General features: G+C 40.8%; 1 protein-coding gene and 1 long non-coding RNA gene across 2 annotated transcripts; both read right to left on the bottom strand.

Moving 5' to 3' along the window:
* Positions 1-802: 802 nt before the first annotated feature.
* On the bottom strand, positions 803-2203 carry LOC117487552. The gene is made up of 3 exons (XR_004556380.1): positions 2176-2203; positions 1627-1670; positions 803-1049 (listed from the first exon to the last, which is right to left on the bottom strand). It is a non-coding gene; the product is annotated as an uncharacterized LOC117487552 (long non-coding RNA).
* Positions 2204-6310: 4107 nt separating this feature from the next.
* LOC117487550 (NACHT, LRR and PYD domains-containing protein 12-like) lies at positions 6311-8274 on the bottom strand. The gene is made up of 3 exons (XM_034136196.1): positions 8008-8274; positions 7308-7472; positions 6311-6527 (listed from the first exon to the last, which is right to left on the bottom strand). Exons 1-3 carry the CDS (start codon positions 8220-8222, stop codon positions 6326-6328), a joined length of 582 nt encoding a protein of 193 aa, XP_033992087.1. The 5' UTR covers positions 8223-8274; the 3' UTR covers positions 6311-6325.
* Positions 8275-12091: the final 3817 nt, after the last annotated feature.

Raw genomic sequence — 12091 nt, forward strand, 5'->3', positions numbered from 1 at the left:
AAACATGTGATAATAACATTCAGATCAGAATCAGAATCCCTTTATTAGTCCCACAGAGGGGACATGTACATTGTTACAGCAGAAAAGAGCCAAAGACAGATTAATGTTAACTAAAGCATACACATTTATTAAAGATTAAAAAAAAGAAATTATAATATAAAAAGTCACGCAGCCTGTCAGACACTGAAAAACGCCATCATGTGCTTCTTGGTGTTGAATATCTTTCTACTCCATGGAAATGTTACTCAATGAAGCTCAGCGCAAGTTCCTTCAGGAAGACTGTGTATATATACATTCACTCTGCAGCTGCTTATAATCAGCTCATCACAGGCGTTCTCTTTAACCTATTACATTTCACCTCATTCTCCAGCAGCCAATCAGCGTGCTGCAGCCAAACTTTAAAATGGTTCTCCTCTCTCCTGCAGTCAGCTGTGATTTCAGGTGTTCATGCTGCCGCCCGCCTCCTCCCCATCCACCTCCTCCCCATCCGCCTCCTCCCCATCCACCTCCTTTCATCACATCCAGTGCCAGGAGAGCTAATCCAAAGACATCATCACACCTCCTCTTCATCCCATCTCCTGATCAAATCCAGATCTTCATCATCATCACCAGTGTCTAGACCCCGGGGGGTTCCCTATATGCTCACGGCTGCATTTCCCCCTTTAGATATACCATTTCAGGATCGGGGTCTAATCGCCAAAGACTTAACATTTATTATATGGCATGTGTCAATAAATGTTCTTTAAACAAAATGAAGTCTCTCCTGATTGAACTGCAGTTAGACTCGGTTTATGAAGAAAACGTGTTAGAGCTATTACTGAGTGTAAGGTATTACCGGGAACATGAGTGAAAAATAGTCACGTGTGATTAATGCAGTCGGGGTGATTAACGCAAAATGTCATCATTTAAAACTGTTCTTCGTGTTCTCCGTAGACGCTCTTCTGACTGTTTCCAAAGACTTGAGGGACAGAAATGTCAGGAAACGAACCAGATGCAGGATGACGGGTCTGAATGCGCTGCCTGATGGTTAACAATATCCCCTCATGGAGCTGGAAGATAAACAGGGAAATACTCTAGTTATATAACCAACAATCACTTTGAACAGAGATCTCTTAAAACATGACTAATAAGTTAGACACAAGTTCAATGTGATGTTCACAGAGATATTTATATTCCTCAGCTTTCCCAGCGGTGGGTTTATTTATTTAAAATATATCATTTGTAACATTTCCTTATTCAAATGTCAAAAAGCGATTACCCTATGGTGTTTATACATTCTTTTTGAGTAGTGTACATCCAATACCTGTTCTTTCACACAAGTGAAAAGCTAGCATCAGGCTATAGAGGAACTCCATCACAGTCACATGACTTAACATCACAGCCAATGAGGAGATGAGTTTCTCCGTGATCAGCGTGACGACGTTATTATGAGTTTAGCCACTCGTTAGAACCGCCTGTTTAAAGACACTCTTTGAGCTTTATATTATTTAATAGTTAAACATTTATTATGTTAGACATAAACGGGAGGCACAGATTTCATCAAGTGATACATACATATATTACCTATGATTTGATTGCATGTACGATAGTTTGGATATATTTGGAGAATATGAGTTCAATACTCACATTTCTTCTGGATCTTGGCTCTGATCGTCTCTCCTCCTCTGATCCTGTAGGGATGAACACAATCCAACAGTTTTAGATCAAGTTAAAATAAGTGTTTGTTCTTTGAGTCAGCTTCAGAGTCCTGATCCAATGCTTCACATCCCATCATATCCTCTCTGCAAACACTACGACTGACTGCCACAGCTCTCAGCTGCATTACAGAGTTAACTAGGCATTAGTCCAGGAACAAAACAACTTCATAGAAAAAACAAACAGACTCACTTTTTAACTGTAAAATGTGTCTGTTAACAAGTTGCTCCTGACTGAAATGCGGCTTTGCATTGTCAGCTTGCATTATATTGTTCTTGGGAGAACGCAAGAAAAGAAACATGAGATGAACAAAAGGAGAAACTGCAGATAAATGGTAACATCACTGATGTGTTGTGCTAAGCTAGGCTACGCCTGGAAGGTGGAAATGGAGAGATTCCCCAGTGAGAGGAACACATCCACCTCCCTGTGTTCAATACAATCCTGCTGAACCAGCAGAGACTGAGTCGACCCCTTACTGACCTGAGAGTCTCCAGTCTGCAGTCTGGCCTCTCCAGAAGATCTCTCAGCAGCTCCACTCCTGAATCCTTCAGATCGTTCTCACTCAGGTCCAGATCTCTCAGATGGATGTTGGACTTCAGAGCTGAGATCAGAGCAGAACAGCTGATCTCTGACAAGCTGCAGCTCTGCAGACTGAATAAAGAACACATGATGTAAGTTTAGAAAACAATGTTCCTGATTGAAATAATGAAAGGTTTAATAATCTGATTATAGCTGGAGAAGTAGAGAATGTAGACGTTTATAAAGTGGACACTCCCGACAGGTTAAAAACAGTAAGATCCAAAAAGTGAAAAGAGCTCTCATTAATATGAAAGACAACGTTCTTCACCTTCAATAAAAAGTGGTGACTTCACATCATAAACTCTGCTCCTTCTACACTAACTCGTGATGTGCAGCCAGACAAATCAAAACCCACAGAAACTGATTCAACTCAAGATCACAGAGTTTACAAAGAAGTCAGGATGAATTTAGAAGAAATGTGATCAAAATAAATAGAGAATATTTATTTTAGGAATAGTGGAGACATAGATCACAGCATCTTCAGTTTAAACTATTCAGTCAGTTTGAGCATCATGCAGCTTCAGACACATGTTAGAAACAGCAACAACTGAACATATTTGTTAGTGTTTGATAGTTTTAATAGAAATATGTAATTATTGTATTCATGTGTTTATAATGTCATTTATTTTAAAACATGACGGAGAATAAAAGATGAATTCCAGGTTTTTAAAGGATCAGAGTGAATTATGCAGAGTATGATTTTTCTTTAACATAGCTCTGCTACAGTCAATGAGCTAAACCACAGAAGAAGAAAGTAGACTTTAGCATTAAGATGCTCAGTGAGGATCAGGATCATATCAGCCTGATGTCTGCAGCTCAGAGTCAACACAACTCTCACATATTCATCTCAGCACAGAAGATAGAGATGGAGAACTGACCTGAGAGTCTCCAGTCTGCAGTCTGGCCTCTCCAGAAGATCTCTCAGCAGCTCCACTCCTGAATCCTTCAGATCGTTGTGACTCAGGTTCAGATCTCTCAGATGGATGTTGGACTTCAGAGCTGAGATCAGAGCAGAACAGCTGATCTCTGACAAGCTGCACCTCTGCAGACTGAATAAAGAACACATGATGTAAGTTTAGAAAACAATGTTCCTGATTGAAATAATGAAAGGTTTAATAATCTGATTATAGCTGGAGAAGTAGAGAATGTAGACGTTTATAAAGTGGACACTCCCGACAGGTTAAAAACAGTAAGATCCAAAAAGTGAAAAGAGCTCTCATTAACATGAAAGACAACGTTCTTCACCTTCAATAAAAAGTGGTGACTTCACATCATAAACTCTGCTCCTTCTACACTAACTCGTGATGTGCAGCCAGACAAATCAAAACCCACAGAAACTGATTCAACTCAAGATCACAGAGTTTACAAAGAAGTCAGGATGAATTTAGAAGAAATGTGATCAAAATAAATAGAGAATATTTATTTTAGGAATAGTGGAGACATAGATCACAGCATCTTCAGTTTAAACTATTCAGTCAGTTTGAGCATCATGCAGCTTCAGAAACATGTTAGAAACAGCAACAACTGAACATATTTGTTAGTGTTTGATAGTTTTAATAGAAATATGTAATTATTGTATTCATGTGTTTATAATGTCATTTATTTAAAAACATGATGGAGAATATAAGATGAATTCCAGGTGTTTAAAGGATCAGAGTGAATTATGCAGATTAGGATGTGTCTGTTAACCTGTTCCACTCTGAGCCTGTTTTTCAGGTCTCAGGCTCGAAAATGACATTCCCAGAACAAATGACCATATCTTCCCTTCTAAAAGGGTTAAATTAATAATCTTTTCTCAAAGTAATGATAAACCTGTGAGTTGGATGTAGAAGTGTCAGAATCAATATAAATGTTTTTTATTTTAAAGAAAATTCAGATTTTACATAGTAAAAAACTGTAAATTATAGTGTCCGTCCAAAAATTATTTTTTACAGATAGTGAAAACTACCCTTGGATGATGGGTTAGTAGACTAAAAGCTTTAGGAATCCAAAGTACAACATATAATAAGTACCCTGTATCAAGATTGATGCAAAACAAGTGAAATTTGACCTTTTTAGAGAGATTTAGCCAAAAACTGGGCCATCTGGGGTCATTTGGGTGGATTTGACCTATCTCTGGCCCCCTTGCTCGATCTGGTTGGTTGACATACCCTTGTGACCGTTAGAGCCAATAGAATCGAAGGAGGAGACTTACATAGACACACATTGTAAAGAAAAAATGTTGCCGCTTCGCGTGTGGAAAGCGAAACTAAACTGGAGGAATGTCTCCTTCTGGAGTTTGGAAACTAAAACGCAGTTGTATTGCTTATGGATTATCAGAAATAATTTCAAAGAAGGCACAGACACATAGGATGAACCTATGGATTAACTGCAGCATCGTTTTTTTATCGTTTTAATGCCATTGAAGACCACTTTTGACCAAGGTAAGTCATATTTACATGTTTAGCTTCTTGGCTCCACATGTGATGATGTACGCTTTCGTTGATAGCGTCGCGAATGTTTATCACTGAGTGTTGAGGTGGGCACCGTTAGATTCAGTGTCTCCAGGACACCAAAAAATAGTGTTTGGTTGTGCATCTAGGATAAGTAATAAGGGAGTTCTGAGTGAGTTTATGTGCCTTTGTCGGTCCCGTTTTTTCGATCGAGGCTAATTCAGAGGCTGAGTGCTAGCATTGTGGGTTTTTTTTGAAAAAAAAAAATTAAAAAGATCAGTTAGCTGAGTTTCTTCCCGTTACATGGATATAACACATTCATAGTTTTATTCAATATTAAGATTCCTTAGACGTTGTTTCCTGCAAATGACGCGTTTATCCGCCCGGTACCGGGGGGAAGGCGTGAAACAGGTTAACAAGTTGCTCCTGACTGAATGTGGCTTTGCATTGTCAGCTTGCATTATATTGTTCTTGGGAGAACGCAAGAAAAGAAACATGAGATGAACAAAAGGAGAAACTGCAGATAAATGGTAACATCACTGATGTGTTGTGCTAAGCTAGGCTACGCCTGGAAGGTGGAACTGGAGAGATTCCCCAGTGAGAGGAACACATCCACCTCCCTGTGTTCAATACAATCCTGCTGAACCAGCAGAGACTGAGTCGACCCCTTACTGACCTGAGAGTCTCCAGTCTGCAGTCTGGCCTCTCCAGAAGATCTCTCAGCTCCACTCCTGAATCCTTCAGAGCGTTGAGATTCAGGTCCAGATCTCTCAGATGGATGTTGGACTTCAGAGCTGAGATCAGAGCAGAACAGCTGATCTCTGACAAACTGCAGTTAAACAGACTGAATAAAGAACACATGATGTAAGTTTAGAAAACAATGTTCCTGATTGAAATAATGAAAGGTTTAATAATCTGATTATAGCTGGAGAAGTAGAGAATGTAGACGTTTATAAAGTGGACACTCCCGACAGGTTAAAAACAGTAAGATCCAAAAAGTGAAAAGAGCTCTCATTAATATGAAAGACAACGTTCTTCACCTTCAATAAAAAGTGGTGACTTCACATCATAAACTCTGCTCCTTCTACACTAACTCGTGATGTGCAGCCAGACAAATCAAAACCCACAGAAACTGATTCAACTCAAGATCACAGAGTTTACAAAGAAGTCAGGATGAATTTAGAAGAAATGTGATCAAAATAAATAGAGAATATTTATTTCAGGAATAGTGGAGACATAGATCACAGCATCTTCAGTTTAAACTATTCAGTCAGTTTGAGCATCACGCAGCTTCAGACACATGTTAGAAACAGCAACAACTGAACATATTTGTTAGTGTTTGATAGTTTTAATAGAAATATGTAATTATTGTATTCATGTGTTTATAATGTCATTTATTTTAAAACATGACGGAGAATAAAAGATGAATTCCAGGTTTTTAAAGGATCAGAGTGAATTATGCAGAGTATGATTTTTCTTTAACATAGCTCTGCTACAGTCAATGAACTAAACCACAGAAGAAGAAAGTAGACTTTAGCATTAAGATGCTCAGTGAAGATCAGGATCATATCAGCCTGATGTCTGCAGCTCAGAGTCAACACAACTCTCACATATTCATCTCAGCACAGAAGATAGAGATGGAGAACTGACCTGAGAGTCTCCAGTCTGCAGTCTGGCCTCTCCAGAAGATCTCTCAGCAGCTCCACTCCTGAATCCTGAAGAGCGTTGTGACTCAGGTTCAGATCTCTCAGATGGATGTTAGACTTCAGAGCTGAGATCAGAGCAGAACAGCTGATCTCTGACAACCTGCACCACCTCAGACTGAATAAAGAACACATGATGTAAGTTTAGAAAACAATGTTCCTGATTGAAATAATGAAAGGTTTAATAATCTGATTATAGCTGGAGAAGTAGAGAATGTAGACGTTTATAAAGTGGACACTCCCGACAGGTTAAAAACAGTAAGATCCAAAAAGTGAAAAGAGCTCTCATTAATATGAAAGACAACGTTCTTCACCTTCAATAAAAAGTGGTGACTTCACATCATAAACTCTGCTCCTTCTACACTAACTCGTGATGTGCAGCCAGACAAATCAAAACCCACAGAAACTGATTCAACTCAAGATCACAGAGTTTACAAAGAAGCAGCACCAGAGTCTGAATAAAGAACACATCATGTAAGTTCAGAGAACAATGGTCCTGCTTGAGATAGTTCAAAGTCTCATCATCTTTTCAGACCTGGAGAGGGTTCAGATGCCAATGTCAAAAATGATGAAGATACTTTTAGAAATGTAATAGTAGATAACTATAAATGCATTGATAATGCATCAGAAGAACCTCCTTCATCTCCCTCACAGCTCATCAGTACTGACAGCATCTTCACTGACTCATGGAGCACAGTGAGAGTCTGTGGAAGCTCACACACTGTCCCCTCACACATTTACTTTCTCTGCTTTCTGTTATTCTTGTCAAATATTCAGCAATTTAGAAAGAAATGTGAACTTATTCAAATATCTTTGTACTCAGGCAAATGATGGAATTATAAATATATCAATTATAAATACAGTACAAAACCACATGAACTACAGCCAGTGATCTGACCTCAGAGTCTTCAGTCTACAGTTTGGACTCTTTAGTCCAGAACTCAGCTGCTCCACCTCTGAATCCTGCAGGTCTACATTCACCTCCAGCTCTCTCAGATCGGAGGGGTCGGACTTCAGAGCTGAGGCCACGACTTCCCAGTCTAAGAATCCACTGGCAGGAATTCTGTTAGAACACATATTACAGAATTTGTTTATATAACAAAAAGGGGAAACAACATATTTACTTCATGCATTTGAGGAAAAACATTTTGAATCTCATGATCTGATTACCACTGGATGTTAGTCTATTTAATATTTGGTAGAGTGTGATCTGATCCCATGTCTGTCACCTCTCTGCTAGCTACCTTCTAGACTAGAGAAGACTAGAGTCAACATAAATCACATATTGCTCTGTGTCTAATTTAACGATAAAGAAACTGCAATCATTTCATAATAACTTTACTGCATTCAATGACATATGTAAAGTTATTCTGTATGTTCTGATCACATGTTGCTGTGATAAAACATCCTTCATATTATTTTGACAAGGAAAATGAAGAGAAGAAAAAACTGTACAATCTTTTAATTATTAGAATAATTGTATTAATTCAATTTAGCTCTCTCAGTATGTGAAACAGCAACAAGTTGTATAGTGTTTATTTTAAAAACTAAAATCCTTTTCTACACTAATCTATAAAGTGAATCACATCTGGACTCACACAGCCTTCCTGCAGTTCCTCACAGCTGGAATCAGTCTCCGTCGTCCCTCCTCTGATGTTTTGGACTTCTCCAGGTCCAACTCATCCAGAACCTCCTCTGACATCTCCAGCCTGTAGGCCAGAGCAGAGCAGTGGATCACAGAGAGTTTCTTCTCTGATCTGTTCTCTGACTTCAGGAACTCTGTGATCTCCTGATGTACTGAGTGGTCCTTCATCTCTGTCAGACAGTGGAAGATGTTGATGCTCCTTTCAGGAGAGACTTCATCACTTCTCATCTTATTCAGGTTGCTGATGGCTCTCTGGATGATTTCTGGTCTGTTGTCTGTGCGACCCAGCAGGCCTCCTAAGAGTCTCTGGTTGGACTCCAAAGAGAGGCCGTGGAGAAAGCGGACAAACAGGTCCAGGTGGCCATTTTCACTTTTGAGTGATTTCATCATGGCACTCTTTAGGAAGACATCCAGGGATGGGTAATCCTGATCACTGCTATCACTGTTGTCATCGTCCAAGTCTCTCTGCAGGAAGTCTTTCAGTACTGCTGTGTCTCTGTTGGTGTAACAGTGCAACATGTAGACTGCAGCCAGAAACTCCTGAATGCTCAGATGAACAAAGCAGTAGACTGTTTTCTTGAATATCACACTCTCTCTTTTGAAGATCTCTGTACAAACTCCTGAGTGCACCAAGGCCTCGGTGACATCAAGGCCACAGCGCTGCAGGTCTTCTTGGTAGAACATGATGTTTCCTTTCTCCAGATGTTCAAACGCCAGCCTCCCCAGCTTCAGAAGAAGCTCACTGTCAGCCTCCGACAGCTGCTGTGGACTCTTCTTCTTCTTCTTCTTCTTCTTCTTCTTCTTCTTCTTCTTCTTCAGCTGCTGTGGACTCGTCTCATGTCCCTCTTCATACTTCTGCTTCTTCCTCTTGGTCTGGACCAGCAGGAAGTGTGAGTACATGTCAGTGAGGGTCTTGGGCAGCTCTCCTCTCTGGTCTGTTGTCCACATGTGGTCCAGAACTGCAGCAGTGATCCAGCAGAAGACTGGGATCATGCACATGATGTGGAGGCTCCTGGAGCTCTTGATGTGAGAGATGATTCTGCTGGACAGGTCTTCATCACTCGATCTCCTCCTGAAGTACTCCTCCTTCTGGGCGTCAGTGAAGCCTCGTACTTCTGTTACCCTGTCCACACACTCAGGAGGGATCTGATTGGCCGCTGCAGGTCTGGAAGTTATCCAGACGAGAGCCGAGGGAAGCAGCTTCCCCCTGATGAGGTTTGTCAGCAGCACGTTGACTGAGGACTGCTGAGAGACATCAGACACAACCTCATTGTTTCTGAAGTCCAGAGAAAGTCTGCTTTCATCCAGGCCGTCAAAGATGAGCAGCACTTTGCAGACAGCCAGCTGCTCTGCTGTGACCTTCTGTAAGGTTGGATGGAAAACATGGAGCAGCCTGAGAAGACTGTACTGCTCACCTTTGATCAGGTTCAGCTCCCTGAAGGAGAGCGGGATCACCAGACTGACATTTTGGTTTCCCAAACCCTCGGCCCAGTCCAGAGTGAACTTCTGCACTGAGAAGGTTTTTCCAACTCCAGCGACTCCGTTGGTCAGGACCGCTCTGATGAGAGTCTGTTGGTCAGGTGAGGCTTTAAAGATGTCCTGGCACTTGATTGGAGAGTAATGGAGGGTCTCTTTCTTGGAAGCTGTCTCCAGCTGCCACACCTCATGTTGGGTATTAACCTCTTCACTGAGGCCTTGTGTGATGTAGAGCTCAGTGAAGATCCTTTTGAGGAGGGTTTCACTTTCACCAGTTCCTTCAGTCACACGTTCACATCTCCTCCTCAGACTGAGCCTATGTTCATCTAAAACCTCCTGCAGACCACGTTCTGCTGAAAGAGAAGGAAACGTGAGAATAAAAAAAACGTTTTAAATGAACTTATATTATGTACAACACAACAGGAAGAATCCTGTTTTCAGGCCTGAAGACACGAGGAGACAGCAGTGTTTCCCACAGAATTATACTTGTGGTGGTAGCCGGGCACGACGGACAGGGGGGGGGGGGGGGGTGTGTGCTAATGGAGCACGCTGGTGAACTGTTAGTTTGCCGGAGCGTCGCAGCGGGGTTACTGCAGAGCGCATAATTGCGGCGCATTTGCGCATGAGTGATGTGCAACAACATTTGACTTCTCTTTTTCTCGTAAGGTCTCCCTTTCTGTTGGTCGCTTATTAGCGGACCCTTCACGCGATGGCAGAGCGAACAGGTACAGGAGGCGTAGAGCGAGGGATCATTGTCCACTAGTTCATCGATCGCAGATGGCAGCGTGCTCGTGGACGGATACAAAAAACAAAACCTAAATAGGTCGTGAAATATACTTGGGCGGACGTTATTATTACATTACATTACATTTAGCTGACGCTTTTATCCAAAGCAACTTACAATAAGTGCATTCGACCAAGACGATACAAACTTGAAGAATCATTTAAGTACATCAGGTTTCATCAGTGTTGGGCAAGTTACTTTTAAAAAGTAACTAGTAATAGTTATAGTTACTGCTCTCAAAAAAGTAACTAGTTACTTTACTTTACTTTAAAAATAATAACAATAAAAATACAAGTTTTTGTGTTGTTCTGTGGCACAGTAAGACTAGTTTTATAGCCCCATGTACATTAGTTAGGTGCTTCAGGAGATTGGCATTGCTGTTATTCGACGTGGACAATGCTTTCTGTCCTGCACACAGTTTACATTTGACCGTAATATTTTTTGCGTCCTTTATCCCCACAAATTGAAAATAGTGGTTATATCTCCAAGTTGTAAATGCGCTGCTGCTCTCGCTGATACTTGCATCTGCCATTGTGTGTGTGTGTGCTGGTGGTGGGCGTTGCCGTGTATGTGTGTGTTAGCAAGTGTTTGTGTGTCTGTGTATTTTCCCCATAAGGCAAGACCCGCCCAACTCTGTCTCTGATTGGCTTACCCTGAAATGTTACCCCGCGTTAACCAATCATCACTCCTCTCTGGTCACTTTCACTTGTCCATGGTACTGTGAGAGGACATCACTGTATTCGCCTGTTACATCCGCAGGGAGATTCGGTTCAGTTGGACCACATAATGTAACGCAGTAACGCACCCATTTAAATCACAGTAACTATAACGGCGTTACTGAATGGGAATAGGTAACTAGTAACGTTATTAGTTACCAGAGGTGGGGACTCGAGTCACATGACTTGACTCGAGTCAGACTCGAGTCGCATATTTTTTGACTTGAGACTTGCTTGACTAACATTGATAAAAGACTTGACTTGACTTTGACTTGGTATTCATGACTTGAGACTTGACTTAAGCTTGAGACAGATGACTTGAAAGGACTTGACTGTTTAAAATTAAATATTTGCGTTTGTTTTTGTAGTGAGATATTACGTTTAGTTTTTTCGAAAAATGTGATTGGGTGATTATAGCACCATGCGCGCAAACCTGGCAACCCACTAGACGGCAGGAGTGTCAGTTAACATGGCAGCGGCTAGCGTTACTCCAAAAATAGTGAAGTTTGGATTCAAGGATTATGTTGTCGATGACGCTAATAAGAAGAGAACAGCGGTATGCAGGGTCTGCAGCATAAAGATCAGTGACACGACCACCACAACATCCAACTTCATTCGTCACTACAAAAAAAACCCACAGAGAAAGGTGCGTGAATGTGTTGTGTTAGCTAGAAAGCTAACGTTAAGTTTAAGCTACGTTAGACTTGGTTTCAAATCGATTAAGCAAAGAGAAGACAAAACGGTAAATGAACACTAGAACCTCCAAGGGATTCATTTTGACTAACCCTGATACTGACGGGCTGTCAGGAGCGGGAGAGAGAGAGAGAGGGAAAGAGATGCCTCGTTTATTTCCCCTGTGTTATCAGAAGTTTCTGTAAACTGTTGAGTAATGTAGTTCATCTACTTTTAGTAGTTTGTTTAAATGTTTTAATTATGTTGTTTTTGTTTGTAGAAGTGCATCATTCCTTGATTTATTGTAAAATGAATCTGAACTTTTTGATCTGTTATGATGATAAACTGAAGCAATTTCTAAATTAACCCAATTAACTGAGTTTTAAATC

This window comes from Trematomus bernacchii, unplaced genomic scaffold (assembly GCF_902827165.1).
Source record: "Trematomus bernacchii unplaced genomic scaffold, fTreBer1.1, whole genome shotgun sequence".
Lineage (NCBI taxonomy): Eukaryota > Metazoa > Chordata > Actinopteri > Perciformes > Nototheniidae > Trematomus > Trematomus bernacchii.